The sequence below is a fragment of the Sparus aurata genome, chromosome 14, assembly GCF_900880675.1.
Source record: "Sparus aurata chromosome 14, fSpaAur1.1, whole genome shotgun sequence".
In the NCBI taxonomy this organism is placed as follows: Eukaryota; Metazoa; Chordata; class Actinopteri; order Spariformes; family Sparidae; genus Sparus; species Sparus aurata.
In genome coordinates, this window is record NC_044200.1 from 13,686,280 (window position 1) to 13,704,211 (window position 17,932).

General features: G+C 40.5%; 2 protein-coding genes across 3 annotated transcripts; both read left to right on the plus strand.

Moving 5' to 3' along the window:
• Positions 1-983: 983 nt before the first annotated feature.
• LOC115595202 (high-affinity choline transporter 1-like) lies at positions 984-10,448 on the plus strand. Of its 2 annotated transcripts, none has more exons than XM_030439366.1 (9): positions 984-1,172; positions 3,140-3,332; positions 3,966-4,079; positions 5,111-5,266; positions 5,395-5,543; positions 6,101-6,244; positions 6,393-6,546; positions 6,653-6,870; positions 8,613-10,448. In XM_030439366.1, exons 2-9 carry the CDS (start codon positions 3,149-3,151, stop codon positions 9,150-9,152), a joined length of 1,659 nt encoding a protein of 552 aa, XP_030295226.1. In that variant the 5' UTR covers positions 984-1,172; positions 3,140-3,148; the 3' UTR covers positions 9,153-10,448. The 2 variants fall into 2 exon arrangements, with proteins under 2 accessions (XP_030295226.1, XP_030295227.1); XM_030439367.1 differs by lacking the exon at positions 984-1,172 and adding an exon at positions 1,944-2,035.
• A 760-nt stretch (positions 10,449-11,208) lies between these two features.
• pwp1 (PWP1 homolog, endonuclein) lies at positions 11,209-17,484 on the plus strand. The gene is made up of 15 exons (XM_030439594.1): positions 11,209-11,424; positions 12,143-12,201; positions 12,379-12,551; positions 12,639-12,724; positions 12,899-12,995; positions 13,158-13,268; positions 13,424-13,554; positions 13,825-13,898; positions 14,384-14,480; positions 14,592-14,653; positions 14,734-14,845; positions 15,261-15,351; positions 16,267-16,388; positions 16,524-16,629; positions 16,842-17,484. The coding sequence occupies exons 1-15, from the start codon at positions 11,359-11,361 to the stop codon at positions 16,937-16,939; spliced, it is 1,485 nt and encodes a 494-aa protein (XP_030295454.1). The 5' UTR covers positions 11,209-11,358; the 3' UTR covers positions 16,940-17,484.
• Positions 17,485-17,932: the final 448 nt, after the last annotated feature.

Here is a 17,932-nt window from a genome sequence, read left to right on the forward strand (position 1 = left end):
TCAGATTACACAAGGCATTCTCTGGAGCCACAAAAGCCCCCCCGAGGCCTTTGAACACAATAGGTCGAGACACCCCTTAAGGGTTGAGCTAAGAGCAGCTACTGTTGGGCCCCTTGGATTCATTGATCGAGACGCAGAGAGTTTCAAACTAGTGTCGATTTATTCCTTCCTCTCAATGAGCATCGTGCACCGTAAGCAGAAAACTACAGAATAAACAGAAGAAATACCAAATGCTTCTCTGTAGTTTCACAAATAATTCACACATAAATCATGTTCACGTATTAATCATGTTTACGCCAAGTACAAATCATTTTATAATAACGACGAAATATGAAATGAAATATACCGTTTAAGCCATTATGACAAGTGTATCACATGCTTCTTTCAAATGAAATACAATAGATTGTAATTGTTCCCGGAAAGGATATGTTGCTTTTTTCCTGATGACATGTGCAGTTAACTCGTGAACACATGAACTAAAGACATTCTCATTTTTCATAAACAAAATCCCATCTGATAATAATGCACACTCCACATTTTTCATACCTCATTCCGCCCATGCTCTCTAGCTTGACACACACCTCACAGTTCGGAGCTCATAAAAGTAACAGGTACGAACAATAGAGACATAATGAGGTAAATCATAATGTAAACTCTTTCCTTACAGAATTCAAACAGATAAACATGATACATAACTAGTGTGTTTACAAGTTTGCAGAGAATTCTTCGCAACGTCGTGAAGAGAGAGTGGCAGTAGAGTCCTACAGTCTCTTTGGGACTCAAGTGGCAGGAAGTTTAGCGTCACAAAAAAAAAAAAAAAACAGCACTTCACTGCCAGAGCACAAAAAGAGCAGCATTAAGTTAAAAAAAAAAAAAAACCCACACAAATAACTGCAGCGTGAGCCGTTGTTTTTTTTCCTTGTTTTTATGATCAAAATATTTATAAATCATATATTTGCATAATCTGCTGGATTAGCCAAGACCACTTGCAAGTTTCTGCAACTACAGCTCCTCTCTATTCTCTGCACACATCCGAGGAGGCTTGAATTTAGGTCAGCCGGACTTGGTTGTAGATACTTGACAGTGTTTCAGCCTTCATCCAAGGGGCCTTTCGAGGAGCCTATAGGACTAGAACGTCTCGGAACTGTTTGTTGTAGGTAAACAACCCAGAGGTAAGTGGAAAGCTAAACTGAATAAGTTAGGTTAATTTAAGTGTTGTGCAGGATTTGCAGAGGGACCGTGTACAATACTGAAATGTAATTGTTGACACTTGCATTGTACCAGGGTGAGTCGAGGGCTAATTTACATCTGCAGCAGATTAAAACAACCGAGGAAAAGAAGTCACAGCTCCTGCTCACTCTCTCACTCCTCACTCCCTCACTCAGGTTCCCATCTCAGAACTTGAACTAAAACCTGAACCCTTGTCAACATTTTCTAATGGCAAGACAGGTAAAAACAACGAGAGTTTATTTATTTAGTTTGTGTAGGCATAATTACAAATAAAAATAATTCAGCCAGTGTCTCTTCTGATTGAAATGTCTTCCCAAAAAAATACACAATGCACCTTTAAGGTGTGCTGATTGAGTTACACGCAAGAACACTTCTCGCCTTGAAGGACGCCAGCGGAGTTTGTCAATTATTCCTCCCTCCCAGTTGGATAAGGTTAACTGGTAACGAATAAAAGGCAGCAGAACAGCCGTCCACAGGTTGGAGCGGCTGAAAGGTAAAACATTATTACTCATGCCTTGTGTCAAAATATGTACTCATCAGGTCAGTTGACAGTTACACATGTTGCCATTGGATGAGCGACGGCGACACCTTGTCTAATAGGAGCGTGCGTGTACGTACGCGCGTGTGCGGTGCCTCAGGTTTGCTCCTGCACTTCAGGCACCAGCGTCACATTCCTGCCTGTCGTCCCCCCACACACACACACACACACTCACACTCAGTGAGAGGCAGCCACCGCCACCACTGCTCTGAAGATCTCCTCCCAAGCGTAAATCCCACTCAACGTTTTCGGAAAAAGGCAGTACAGGTAATTACAAATACTTTCATCATTTTTTTTTTATTCATTTATTTTTGTTAAGGGGAAATGGCAGAAGTTGAGTTTGAACGTCATCAGCAGAAACATGAAAGAGGTTTCAGCATATGTATATCAGCATATATCAGCCACACAGGAGACTCGCCACCCCTCTCAACTCCCTTTGCAATCTGTCACACTTTTCCGCCCTTGCATTTGAGTTTCTGTCACTGCCACCCTCAACCTTGGAGTGAGAGACGGGAAGGGGGAATGGAGAGGATGGAGATTTATTGGACAATTTTCAGACGCCCCCTTCCCAAAGTGTGAGAGCAGGAGGGGGGCTCCGATTCTATTTCTGAGTTTGTATGATCAGCTCGTCGATATTGTAAATATTACATTGTTAAAATATTCCCAGGCAAAGAAAAAGTGAGTAGTACAAAAACCAGATAAAAAGGAGCAGGAGGAGATCTTTCAACAGATCATTTTTATTTCCGACATCATGGTTCTGTGGTTCTGACTATGGAAAACACAACCACTTGTGTCTTAAATTGAAAATATATTGTTGAAGCTTTTAGTGCTATTTGCATTTTTGAGTCTTTCTCATCACGTGTAACCTCAAACCATAGTCTAAGAATTTCAAGAGAAAGTGTCAATATTTGCATTTAAGAATACCTGTCAACCATCTTCCTCTTCCTCCCAATGAGTTGTGAATGAGACTCTTTTTGAGTCTCATTCACAACATTATGTAACTTTCTTGCGAAAGATTGAAACTGTTGACAAAGTGTTAATATTTGCATTTAAGATGAGCTGGGAATGAGACTCAAAAAGCAACAATATGTAACTTTCTTGAGGAAGATGGTTGAAGGTTGACGGTTGTTGAATCTTAAATGCAAATATTGACACTTTGTCTTGAAATTCTTCTGAATAGGATTAGAGGTTACACATGATTATTAATATGAGCTCGTGCTATGAACGCAGAACATCACAAATTTGCTTAGCTGAAAACCAAATAGCATCGTGTTTTATGCGACCTGTTGAGCCAAGTAAAGTAACCCAATCGATGTCCAGCATTTACTGAAAAGGGACATATCAACTTTTTGTGATCATTTGCGCCCGCAGACAGGGAAGATGGCGGTAAACTGGCCGGGACTCGCATCCATAGGAGTGTTCTACATGATCGTGCTGGGCACGGGGATCTGGGCGTCCAGGAAGTCCAAACGTGAAGAGAGGAAGTGCACCGGGAACCGCAGTGAAGTGGCAATGGTTGGAGGGAGGAACCTGAACATCTGGGTCAGCATCTTTACCATGACAGGTAGAAAAACAACAGTGATGATCCTAGTCAGTCAAGAGGGCCTTAAAGATACAATATGATATATTTCTATGAAATGATACATTTTTGTGTAACTGCAGTAAAATGTATTTTAGATTTATTTATTTTTTTTATCTAAACCTTTGTTTTATATTCAGCAAAAGTGGCTGAACATGACATGGAAAAAACTTTAAACATTACTTCTTCTGTAGAAATTCAGTCACATTTTCAACAGCAGCGACAATTATTTAAAGGATAAAGTCACCCAAAAACGAAAATTCAGTCGTTATCCACTCACCCTCACGCTGATAGAAAGTCGGGTGATGTTTTGTCACACTTCTGGAGCTTCACAGCAAAACAATCTTGCAGCATTCTTCTAATCAACTGAAGTAGATGGGGACCACCTAAACATAATTTGGTCCCATGCAGCCCTGAGATCCCAAATTGATTTGAAAAGAAGTCATTTACACCCTTTTTACAGCCCAAATCCTCACTGTTGCTGCTTAACTTAGCAAAAGCGCCAGTGTTTCCAGATTCTTGTGTGAAATGCATTTAATTCTATCAATTTGCAATAGGCGGACCTAATTTCATTAATTTTTATTTCTCAGTGCCTGTATGTGTGCTAATGTTTTGCAGCCACCTGGGTGGGAGGAGGATATATTTTGAGTTGTGCTGAAGTGGTCTATGATCCGACAAGCGGGTTGGCGTGGGCCACTGCACCCATTGCCTGTGGCATAAACATGATAGTAGGTGAGTGAAGCTAAATATAACGGCCAAGATGCAAAACGGTGACACGTACACAGAATCTTCCTCCAGAGACGATCTTAAAGCTGCTTTGAGTGATTCATTTCAAATCAAATCAAAATAAGCGAAATAAATAGCTCTATATTCCAGCAGTAATCAGTGTTATAGGGTGTTTAGTCAGTAACCCATGCACCCCCCCGTCTGCTCGTGAACGCACAGGGAGCAGGATCTCATCCGGTGGGAGGGGATTGTTAACGGCAAAACAGATGAATTAAACACTTACAGCAGCTTTAACACCCAATATTTTTGTCAGTTGACTGCCTTGCACTTCACTATGTCTACTGACAGGATGTTATTGAATTGTGTTGAATTGCGATGGATTATTTGGAACCTGGCAATTCTAGAAAAGATTTGCCAGACGACCGGCCTCGGGGCCAGTGCCGCAAAATGCCATGAAACACCTCAGAAGAAATACAAGATAAATCGCTGCACAACATGGGAAACTGTCTGGAACCTCCTTACATCTGATTGGTGCCACTGGATGTGAGCGCTCTCCTGGGGGTGCAGATTAAGGGATCGTGTACCCCCCACCATCGGGGACGTGGTTCTTGACAGGCCCCTTAAAATCTCCGAAACAGACCATAAGCCCTTTCAAAGATGATTAAATGTTTTGCATCTGTGTGGTAGGTGTAGCTCTCTGATGAGTGTATTTCCATACTTGTCTGGCCCTGTTTCCTCTCTGGGCCTGTCTGCACTCATCTTCCTCTATAGAAGCTGGTATCGGCAGGTTGGTGGTTGCCCTTGAGCGGTATGGAAAGGGTATCCTTATTTAACATGACAGCCTCAAATTTGTTTTTCCTTCCTCCTAGTCCCAACTCTCAGATCTGAAATACCTCCAAGTCTGAGTATAAACTTCATGGTTTAAAAGAAACACTGGATAAAGTTTTATGTCATAAAATGCACAGTACCTCATATAAATGAGGCCATCTGCTCCACTGAATGCTTCGGGTAAAATGGTTCTGTCTGTGCGACTCTAGGTGGACTCTTCTTTGTCAAACCTATCCGGTCGAAGAAGTACGTCACCCTCATGGACCCTTTTCAAGAGAAATATGGCAACACTGTAGCTGCTGTTATTTTCATTCCCGCTCTCATCGCCGATATCTTGTGGACATCATGTGTTCTTGGTGCACTGGGTAAGTCAGAAACAACAACTTCATGAATGAATTCCTTGCAATTTCTTGAGTTTATAAATCTTAGTTTGTTGCCTCAGCATCAGGAAAATGTTGTGTCTGCCTCACTCACCCCACGTTTGTGGTTACAGGAGGGACATTAAGTGTGGTCATGGATATCTCCTCCAAACTGGCTGTGAGCATCTCTGCTGCCGTGGCGATCATTTACACATTACTAGGAGGACTGTACTCTGTGGCTTATACTGACGTCATCCAGCTTCTCTTCATGCTCCTCGGCTTGGTACATACATTTATTACATTTATAGGAAAATTCAAAGCATTGGTCTTTAGCCAAGTGATGTGACTTTGGTCCAGACTGAAATATCTCAACAACTATTAGATCGATTGCCATTAAATTTTGTACGTACGTTCAAAGTCCCCAGAGGATAAACCCTTATTGACTTTAGTGATCTCGTGATTTTTACTCTCACACCACCATAAGGTCTACATTTTTGGTTCAGATTGAATTATCTTGACAACCGCTGGACTTATGTCAAATAAATCATTTCTAAATACTTTGCTGTATGATGGAATACCTGTAAAACCTTTCCATCAACCTCCTCTGTATTTGTATTAAGTGTGACTTAGCAAACGTTAGGATGCTATTATGCTAACCTTGGATGGGGAACATAGAAAACAATAGAGCGTTTTAACATGAGCATGTTAGCATGTTAGCTTAGTCATTAGCAGCTCTGTTCTAGTAGTGACTGGATTTATGCCTACCTGGTACAGTATATTCATATACATTTTTAATCCTCAGACATATGCAGAGCTGATATTTTCCCTCCTCATTTTCAGTGGTTTTGCGTGCCTTTTATCCTGACAAGCCCCTCCTCTGCTAACATCACTGTCGCCGCACTCACCGAGCTGCACCAGGCGCCATGGATCGGTAAGCTGGAGCTGGAGGATATGGGCCGATGGATAGATGACATACTGCTACTGGTAAAGGAGACCTGTAACAGCCCCCCCAAACTACAAGACAACACAATTCTCTACCTTAAGTGTTTCACACACAAGTATTTCATTGATTTAATTTCAGAATTCTCTGTTGTAATCTTCTGAGAGATCCCTGTCTTTACTTCTCTCCAAGGCCCTTGGAGGGATCTGCTACCAGGCTTTCTATCAGAGAGTCCTGTCCACACCCACCGATGCTCAAGCTAAGATCACCTGCTATGCTGCGGCAGTATTATGCCCGATCCTTGCCATCCCATCTCTTATTGTTGGGGCAGCTGCGGCGTCTACAAGTACTTAGATGAAACTATGTTTTGTTATCTTTGTCAAAATTGATTTGACAAAATACATCGCTGTACCTCGTGTTTCTTTTATTTACACGTGCTTAATGTCTGTCAGACTGGAACCAGACCACTTACGGTTCACCCAGCCCGTACGAACAGGGCAGATCTGGTATGATCCTGCCGATTGCCCTTCAGCACCTTTGCCCGTTCTACGTCTCGCTGGTTGGTATGGGAGCGCTTGCTGCTGCTGTGATGTCATCAGTCGACTCTGCACTTCTCTCCGCCGCCTCCCAGCTGGGCCGAAACATCTTCAAGAACATCGTCTACAAAAAGGTGACACTACAGACGACCACTAATCACACTGTGGCATCATTCAATTGTTTTTGTTTTGCTAGATGGCATTCTTAATCAACACTGAGTAAATATGTATTTACAAATAAAAAAATTACATATCACATACACAACATTTAGCAACAAAAGAGCTTATGAAAAGACACAATATTTCCATAATTCCCCCTAAATCACAGTGAATGATTTAAAAAGACATTTTTTCCACTTTAAAGGTCTTATTTTTGGGGCTTTTGTACATACACTTAAACACATTAAGGTGCATCATTAAGTGTCTTTCTCCTCACAAGCACCGCTTTTTGACTGTTTTATAATTTTAGCATTGCTCGGTAATGCTGTTTTCGAGCACAGATTGATATTAAAGTATTGTAGTGCTATAAGTAGCTTGTGTATCAACTACAATGACCGACTACCAAAGCGACAAGTTTCAAGACTCTGCAAATTTGATTTTCCAAATGTTGTTTAGAACTGAATCGATATGTTGATTGATTACAGTACAAAAACATTATCTGCTACTATTCTGAGGATCAATTAATCATTTAGGTTATCTATTAAGAGTTTGCAGCAATGCTACCGCCTCTTTGACGGCGTAATTAGCTGCTTTGTGCTGAATGCTAAACACAGCAAGTGTTCACGTGCTGTCAGGATGCTAACGTGCTCACAGTGCTAGGACAAACATGTTGAGGTCTGCCTCCCATACCAGACGCATGAGCAAGGTCGAGGACAGTAATGACTGTCAGAATGAAGTGCTATTTTGTTTTTGTTTTAAGAAACATTTACTGCAGCTTTAAAGGAGAACTTCGGTCGATTTAAACATGCAGCTTCATTGCTCAAGCTACCCTTGACTTGCCAGTACCAAAGACGTGAAAACATTTGGTCCAGCCATTACAGAGCTCCTTGAACGGAGACTTAGCATTGAACGCTAACAGCATGGGGTCAGAACTTTACACTGTGTTTTAAGTGTCTTAACATGCTCCACATCTCACACCAAAAGTTATGCAACATCAGCAGACACCTTACAACACAGCACTGTAGCGTTTATGACTCACAATGAATAAAAAAGTAGTTAAAACAGTGTGTTTGTGCAAGCAGCTACTTACCTGTTTGTTGACATCCGCGTCTTCCGGTAGCTAGACCAAACTAGTACATCCACCGAGTGTGCACTTAACAGGCTTAACAGGCTATTGTAAGGCTCATGGCTCATGACAGGTTGTAACATGGACATGTACATTATGAACAGAAACACGAAAATGCTGGAATACGTTTCCGTCTCCGCCAGTGAGGGAGTAAGCGCACGCTCGACGGATTGACTAGTTTGGTCTAGCTACCGGAAGACACGGATGTCAACAAACAGGTAAGTAGCTGCTTGCACAAACACACTGTTTTAACTACTTTTTTATTCATTTTGAGTCATACACGCTACAGTGCTGTGTGCTAAGGTGTCTGCTGATGTTGCATAACTTTTGGTTTGAGATGTGGAGCATGTTAAGACGCTTAAAACACAGTGTAAAGTTCTGACCCCATGCTGTTAGCGTTCAATGCTAAATCTGCGCTCACGGAGCTCTGTAATGGTTTGACCAAATGTGTTTGCGTCTTCGGTACTGGCAAGTCAAGGGTAACTTGAGCAATGAAGCTGCATGTTTAAATCGACCGAAGTTCTCCTTTAAGTCGCTCACATTTTTATTTTAGAACCTCAGAAATCAAACTGTGATCCTACTCTATTTCAGGCCTCCGAAAAAATGATTATCCTGTCGGTCAAAGTGTCGATCTTCCTGTGCGGAGTGATGGGAGCGGGCCTGGCCATGACCACGAGCTCCATTCACCTGTTCTGGATCATCAGCGCGGATGTCCTGTATTCAATGATGGTTCCCCAGGTGATATGCATCTTCTACTTGTCTCACCTGGTGAACAAATACGGGGCCTGTACTGGCTGCGTGTTGTCTCTACTGCTGAGAGGTCTGGTCGGGGAACCCTTGATAGGCCTTCCTGACGTGCTGCCCCTGCCGTGGGACAAGATCCAGGAGGACGGTCACCGATACCGCTTGTTCCCTATTCATACAGTCATCATGCTCACCACCACCGGGACCATTTTGCTAGTGTCACGCTTTGTTGTGTGGCTGTCTGAGCGAGGGCTGCTGAGAGGAATAAGTGATGCTGAAACAGACAAAGACGTACATCACATGGCACCGGTTGAAACGGATGTGGAGGAAAAGGACAGACTGAATAAAGAGCAGTCTCCCCTCAGTGAGGAAGTAGGAAGATGTTAAGAGCTCCCTCAGCATGAACACTTTATACAGCATGTGGGTGGTGGTAAAACTGGGATTTCTTTATGAGGTTCGAATGGGGAATATAATAATGTCCAAGGGGATCATTGCTCTGACTGACAGAGGGGGTTGTGTTTTCTCTTGATTGAAAAAAAAAAACAAAACATTGATATGCATTATATGAAAGTACAAATATAATCTAAATGACATTTGATGATATTTGGTTGTGTGGCCCTGAATGAACTTTTTTATGCTGGAATTTGTGTTGCATATACATTACCAGGACTGGTTCAACTAAATAACACTTAGAGCTGTATTCACTGATTTTTTTATTTGTCTTCAGGGAGAAACATTAACAAACTGTGAAGTTGACCAGATGAACTCGTTCCTAGTTATGTTTTACTTTGAGTTTTATTTTAGTAGCCTGTGTATCTGAGTTTCATCTTACTGTGTATGTACATGAAGGCTATATTTGTATAACATATATTATACTTTTCATTTTATTTGGCAGATGCATGTATGGTGAAAGAAGTGTATCACTCTTACTATTAGACCTAAAAACTTTGAACAGCTGAAGTAGCAGAAGTGATTAAACAGCAATTTAAAGTAACTGTTTCATGAAACTGTGCACTCATATCTCTTATTCAAAGTCTTATTCCTACAAAAACCAAGACTAAAATACTTTTCAGTCATCTGTGTGTTTTGTTTTAAGTTCATTTATTTAACCAAAATGTCTATCATGGGAAAGTTGTTTTTGTAAATCATTTAATTTTCCAAAAGAAAAGAAGATGTCACATTTCACTGATATATTATGTATATAATTCACTTTAATGTTATTCCTTAAAGGGACATAACGCACTGTGGTTTTGGGGAAGAAATATTAATGAGAAACAAAATCAGAATCCATTATATTGGCCAGGTATGTGTACATGAAAAAGGAATCTGACTCTGGTTAAGTTTTGTTGACACCTGCCTGTCTCCTGACCCTGTACAAGTCCCGTCTGGAGGGCAGGTCGGCTCTGATTATTTTTCCTGCAGACCTGATTGCTTGTTGCAGTCTGTTCCTGTCCTGTTCTGAACCAGGCAGTGATGGAAGTGCAGAGAACAGACTGTATGATCCCATTGTAGAACTGGATGAGCAGCTCCTGAGGCAAGTTCTTGCAGGAAATACAACCTCTGCTGGGCCTGTTTTCCAGACAGATCAGAAGAGAAAGATCTTTATTATCTTATTTTTTATGCCTAATCAGACAAAATAAACAATCTCTTTTCATTTGCATGGCTTAAAAACAAAATAAACAAACTGACCTTGAAAGACAACACAAATTTCATTCTGTTTTACTGTTGTGTGAGTAATAACATTTTACCTTTCAGCCGATCCAACCTGTGAAAGGCTGTTCTGCTGCCTTTTAATCATTATACGTTAACTTTATTTAACTGGGAGAGAAGAATAACTGACAAACTCTGCTGGCGAGTGTTCACCATGTCAAGTGTTCTTGCATGTAACTGAATCAGCACACCTTAAAGGTGCATTATGTAGTTTTGGGGAAGACATTTTAATCAGAAGAGACATTGGCTGAATTATTTTTATTTTTAATGATGACTACACAAACTAAATAAATAGACTATCTTTGCTTTCATGACTGAATCAACTGAATAATCAAACTGCCCCTAAAGGACAACACAATTTCAGTTTTACTTTGTTTATATGTGGCGGACCCCGCCACCTTTCTTGCTTCAAACAGTGTTCCGGGGACCTTATTTTCCTCTGAGAACAACTTGTTTATTCAGTTTTGGAGAAAAGATTCTGAGATTGCATTATTACCTCATTAATATTGTAAACACTAAAAATGAGTTTGAATTACTTCACCAAAACTGTTATGGTTCCCTTTTGCAACAGACACTCTCATGCTGAAGCTCCTTAACGTTGTATTTTAACACATGCTTGCTTTTTTAACTTAGAATTGAACTGGCGCTGTATGTTTTAAAGATTCATTGGCTCAGTGTGGTCACAGATTTGCCTGTGCAACATTTATGATCAGGCGGAATTTTCATGGCTCTATGACGCCATCTACATGCGTCACAGGACCCGGTTTAACTCACATGTACGCCCACTGTGTGCATGCCTGAAGTGAACCTTTTGGGACGACCAGCACACTTTTTCGTTTATTTTTATCGTATTTGATCAAGAAACAACACTGTTTTATCCAGAATGAGCTCTCAGATCACTTGTGTGGGATGGGTGGGGAGAGGCGTTTCCAAGGAAACCCCGGACAAAGTAAGTAGCTAACTAGCATGTGGGGCTAGCTAACGTTCGCCGGCTAATCTGTCAACATGGCAGATGCGTGCTACCATACCAACAATTTAGAGGCCATTTGCTTTCATTTACGTTTGTAGGTGACTTTAGAGATATTGTTTAACTTTAGACCGTCAACACAACAACAGTCGTGTAATGTAATTACATTGTGTGTACCGACAGTAGTTGTAGCTAAAGTAGCTAGCTAACTAAAGACTTTTGCTGAACATTTTAGTATCACTGAAATTATTCAGTGGTACAATTGGCAATCAGGTGAGACACATGACAAGAGAAAAGAAAATGAATGTTGTATAAACCATTTATCGAAATCGTTTTTTTAATTAAGGGAAATAAGTGTCACACAGTAATTCAGGAAATTTAACCGAATACAAGTATAAATAGTGACGAGTGTGTGAGTCTTTGACTATTTTGCTGCAAGACAAGCATCAGCATGTTGTCATCCTACTGGAAAACTAACTGCACAAATAAGCTCAGGAGTTAAATGTCTTGTGGAGTTCAAGCCTTTACAGATAAAATGAAAAATAACATTTAAAAAAAACTTTATACAACAATTGTTTTCTTCTGTTTTTTACAGTTACTCTGTATTGAGAAATGTAACCAAAATGTTGGTAGTTTATAATTCACTGTCTCATGAACTTCCCATTTTCATTAAGCCACTTTTAAAAAAATCCCATTTCAGGTTGAGTTGAGCCAAGAGGAGCTACAGCGCATCATCACGGAAGCAAAAGAGGAGCTGGGGTATGCTGAAATAAAACGCACATTGCTGCAATCATTGCCTCTGTTTTATCTCTTGACATTGTCAAAGCATTCAAACGTCGCCAGTTAGTGAGTGATGAATAAGATTAAAATATTTCCGGTCTTTTCACGTTGCTGGTTTCATACATCTCACTTTTTTTATCTACTCTGCTAAATCAGGGACCTAGCAGCTGAGGAGGAAGATGATGAGGACGAAGGTATTGCTGAACTGAATCCTAATAGTGATGGAGCGGAAGCTGCTGAAGCACCGGAGGATGAGAACGAAGACGACAAGGAGGAAGATGACGAGCTGGCAGAGTACGGTCTGGACAAATACGACGAGGAGGATTCAGGTGAGTGGGCGTCTTACAACTTCACCTGTGTCTGTTGGAATGTAGCTGAGAGTCTTGCTCAGACTGACTTTTTGCATTTTTATTCAGTGACCGCTAATCTGGGCGACAGTCTGGCTGGGCTCACAGTGTTCAGCTCTAATGAGGAGGATCCTTACATCACCATCAAAGACACAGTGAGTGCCCTCAATGACGACACGCTTACTGATTCAATGTAGCACCTGATAACAACCACAAATGTATAGCTGTAAAAATAGAGATGAATTGAAGTACACATTTGCATTCTGTATATAATCTGTATTATTTAAGTGCTGGTTAACTTTCAGCTTTGTTTTTTTTTTCCCCTCTAGGACCAATACGAGCGAGATGACTTCCAAATCAAGCCCACTGACAATCTCATCCTGGCGGGCCGGACAGAGAAGGACTGCTGCAATTTGGAGGTCTACGGTAAATATCTTCATATGCAACACAACGAGATGACAGAGAATATTATGAAGGCTCGGGAACTTTTGTCTGAATACTGTCGTTGTAGCTTAGAAAATAAGCTAAATACATGACATGTTGACATAGATATACAGTATATTAAACGATTGATGTCTTGCTTTACAGTGTACAACTCGGAGGAAGAATCCATGTATGTTCATCATGATATTCTGCTGCCAGCTTACCCACTGTGTGTCGAGTGGCTAAACTTTGACCCCAGTCCTGGAGAAGGTCTAGGTAAGACAATTTTGCCTGTCCCGCTAATTAAAGAAAGAAAAAAGGCATTCCTTTGCATTGCACACCCACATGTATAATTCTACCATTAAGCCTAAGAACAGTAGTTCCCAGAATTATGTTTAATTAGCGCTTAACCTGACTGTGTTTCGCTACAGGTAACTACGCTGCTGTGGGCAACATGACCCCTCAGATAGACGTGTGGGACCTGGATGTGGTGGACTGTTTGGAGCCAGTCTTCTCGCTGGGGAGCAAAAAGGCCTCCAAGAAGAAAAAGAAGAGCAAGAAGGTACAAACAGGTTCTTATACTCCTCTTGTACAAGGGTCAGGTAAAGTTAATGTAACTGTTAATACTATATTTCTGCAAGGGTTTCTTGACTTTATGATGGAAATGATTGGAAATTGAATGTTTGTTTGGGTTTATTTTGAAAGTCTGAACGATTTTTTATGTTTGTTTTTGACACTATTTATAGTAAACATGTTTATCCAGCACCATTGCATTATTTCCTGCTTTGTTAGATATCATTAACTTATTGCAGCCTGTGGTCATTGTTGCCAGGGGGCAGCGGCAGCAGAGCCAGTCGAGGGGCACACAGATGCAGTGTTGGATTTGTCCTGGAACAAAGTGGTCAGGTTAGTATTCTGAGGCCCTTTGAGAGCTCACTTATACATTTCATAAGAAAAGAGAGAGAGCTGCAGCGACTTTTCAGATAATTAACTTTAGAATCAATCGCTAACGATTTTGATAATCGATCAATTTTAAGTGATTTTTTTGAGGGAAAGAAAGATGAAATTCTCAGAGTCCAGCTTGTTGAATGTGATGCTTTCTTGTTTCTGTCCTCCTCTATGACATGAAACTGAATATGTTTTGGGTTGTGGACAAAACTGGACATTTGAGGACATCATATTGGGCTTTGGGAAACACTGAGCAACACTTTAAAAAAAAAAAAAAAACATTTTCTGACATTTCACTGACCAAACAGCTAATCGATAAATTGAGAAAGTAAACGACAAAATTAATCGGCACTGAAAAAATGTATTGGTAGCAGCCTTGATGTTCATGTACTTTTACGGTTCATGACTGTAACTGAAAATATTTATTTTTTTGACTTCCTTAGAAATGTGTTGGCCAGTGCTTCAGCAGATGAAACGGTGATCTTGTGGGATCTAAGTCAAGGCAAACCAGCAACAACTCTGCGCAGGCACACTGATAAGGTACTCAATGAGAAAAAGGATTTTGTTTCATAAAATTCACTGTATGTTTGATGTTACATACTCAGAATTTTCAGCTTCACTATCTAGAAAACAAATTGTTTTATATTTCAGGTTCAGACATTAGCATTCCACCCATTTGAGGCACAGACTCTGATATCAGGATCATACGACAAGTAAGTGTTTCAAGTCTTTCTTTACTGTTCATGGAGTGCTTTCTACAATGAGTTTGAGACTTAACATTTCTTTTTTTCAGGACAACTGTCCTGTATGACTGCCGCAGTCCAGACACCAGTTACCGGACCTGGAGGTTTAGCGGTCAAGTGGAGCGTCTGGTCTGGGACCACTTTTCACCATGCAACTTCCTGGTAGGCGCTCTTAATCCATGAACAGTGATCCGTCTTTTTACTCTCACACTGGAAAAGATTTGCTGATATTTTTGTTCAACTCTATATTTCATCATTAACATTCAAGCATGTCCGACACGTTAATTCCACAAAGATTTGTTATAACTGCAACTGACTGTTATGAATACAAAACAATGATGACACCTTCAACAACAACTGTCTCCCAAATTAGAGGCAGAATTGGCACTTAATCATTATCAGGAAAAAAATCTCAGTCAGTCAAAAGCTCATCTTCCTTGATAATGCAAATGCAATGTTTGTACATAAAATGACAATTATAGCTGGTGCCTGTGATTTTATGATCATTTGTTTATCCCTCTACTGCTTTTTCTGTCACAATCTCAGTGGCTAACCAGAGTTTATGGTTGTGTTTCAGGCGAGCACAGAGGACGGATTCGTCTACTGTCTGGACGCACGCTCGGACAAACCTGTTTTCACACTGAGGGCCCATGATGAAGAAGTATCAGGTAGGTAAAAAGTAGTGTATGCGATTAAAGGAGAACAGTGGTCTACCATTTAAAAAAACAAGAATTGGTCTGGCACAAATGATTTTGCATCCTCTGCATTGTGTGGTCAGCTGTCAGTCATGAGTCACACAGCAGGAATGAAAGCATGGGTCAGTATTTTTGGTACATACCAGAAAACGTGGGAAAACTGTGGCTGCTTTATTTGCAGTCAGTCTTTGAAAACATTTGAAGGAGCCCACTGAGTAAACAGCGAGCCTGTCTTCTTCCAACATGTGATCTGCAAGTAGTGACATGGAGTTTTTGTTTTAACTCGGTGAGTCCTGAATCAGGACAAAGCATCACTTTTTGGCTCCAATCAGATGTTTATTCTGATAACAATAGATTGGGTCACTCACAGACAAAATTGTCGTAATATATGCCAGAAATTGCTAAAACAAAGACAGAAACTATTCAGCTAACTGTTGGCCAGCATTTTTTAAAATGTTGGCAGAGCTTATTATAAATCAGACAGTACACTGCACATACACTAGGTGTCAGGATTTCCAGGTTTTCTCCCATTTCTTCCTGCTAATGCCTGTTGCCTGTATCCACTTTTGTCTTAAAAGCTCAAATTTCAGTTCAACAGCTTATGAAATAATAGTTTGGCCTTTTGTACTTACTTACCCACCACTCACCAGCTTTAGGCATTTTTCTGTTGTTTGCTAGCAGACAAAAGTGAAAAGGGGTCAACATCATGCAATATAAAGTCAGTGGAGGGTGATTGATGTTTTCCACTCTTGGGTGGGCGGGGCTTAATCGCATGCTGTCTCTGCAACAAGAATTGATAAGAGGATGGCTGTCAAACCAAACATGTTTTAGGCTTACTTCATGGTGACACAGATGTGCTTTAACAACTTTACTTCAACATTTCTGCAGGTTTGGACCTGAGCAGCCAGATTAAAGGATGCCTGGTCACCTCGTCAGCTGACAAACACGTTAAGATTTGGGACATTTTGGGCAACAAACCCAACCTGGTGCACTCACGGGACATGAAAATGGTGAGAACATATACATATGTTGTGTATACGTTGGATTGTTTCCCCAACTGAAGTACAGAGGAATGTTTCTGTGTTATAACGCCTGACGTTGTAGTTGTTAAATGAGTAATAACATATTTCACTATCTGTGAACAGGGTGTGCTGTTCTGTGCTACATGTTGCCCCGATCATCCGTTCGTTTACGCCTTCGGGGGACAGAGGGATGGCTTGAGGGTTTGGGATATAGGTGATGTGGCGGCAGGTAAAGTTTACACTGAATGTGTTCCTTCCTTTTTCTTTACATCAGATGATTGGTGCTGTTAAATTATTTGACACTTTATTCCACTTTAATGTTTAAATCTGACAAATATGTTTCCTGTAAAGCGATCAGGCAATCTACATACCTACTTATTTATTAAGCCAGTTGGAAAATTAACATCGCTCACGTGTTATTTTTGGATGTTTTGCCTTCAGTGACTGAGGTATTTGGCAGTCGAGAGCGCCTGGTAGTGAACGCATCGTCTCAGGCAGGATCAAGCACCGCAGCCAACGCAGAGATGGAAGTCTCCTAATGAACGTCTGGATTGATCAACAACCTGTAAACATGAGCATGACTGGAAAACAAGCAAATCTGCTTGTTGCTGTGTTCCTAGTAGTGCAGCGCTCAGTTCATGTGGAAAAAAGATTGGAGCGAATAAAGCTGCGTTCACAAAGGATTTAAAAGGTTGGCCAGAATGAAAACTGAGCCAAAAACACCTGGAAAAATGTGTTCAGCTTGTCTCCCTGCACAGATAACAACAGTGGCTTTGCACACTCGAAGATGTGTTAAAATACAAGAATATGTTTCTTATACTCATATTGGGGGGGAAGCAGTGGTTCAGATATTGGAATTACTCTGATACAACGTTTCATTCTCTTTCATTTTGCCTTTCTTTGTACATTTACAAATGTTATATTCTACTAAGACTACCGTCACCTAAAAAATGTATTGCTTACATTGTGATATTGCATACCTCGGTTGCCTGGTATATGGAAAAAAAAGCCTGTGTACTCAACATCTGGCCAGAGTATTTGAAATGCTGTATATTCCATTAATAAATACAGTTAATAAAATGTGTAAATCTTCTGTCATTTGGCATCTGCAGCCCTCACAAAGTGTTTAATAAGTCTGTCCAAACTAATCAAACATGATAAATTGACATGTATAGACTGCAGCAGAAGCTATGTGGTATTGAATCGGTACTGGCTGATGCCGATTCCTGCATTTTTAGGCAGTATCTGAGACATGTCCTAAACTGGTATTGGTATAGAAATTACCCTGGTTCAAACACTTTCATGAACATCAAAATAGGGACTGTATCAATAGAGGAGATTGTTCTTATATTAAGTATATGCATAAATACTGCCATATGATTTATGATAGAACCAATCATCAATGAATATTATAATACATCACATTACAATTCCAGAGCTGTAGAATAATAATAGTAAAAAACTTTATCCACATAGCACTTAAAAAAGAAAGTTTACAAAATTCCTCATAATGTAAAAGACATAGTTTGATT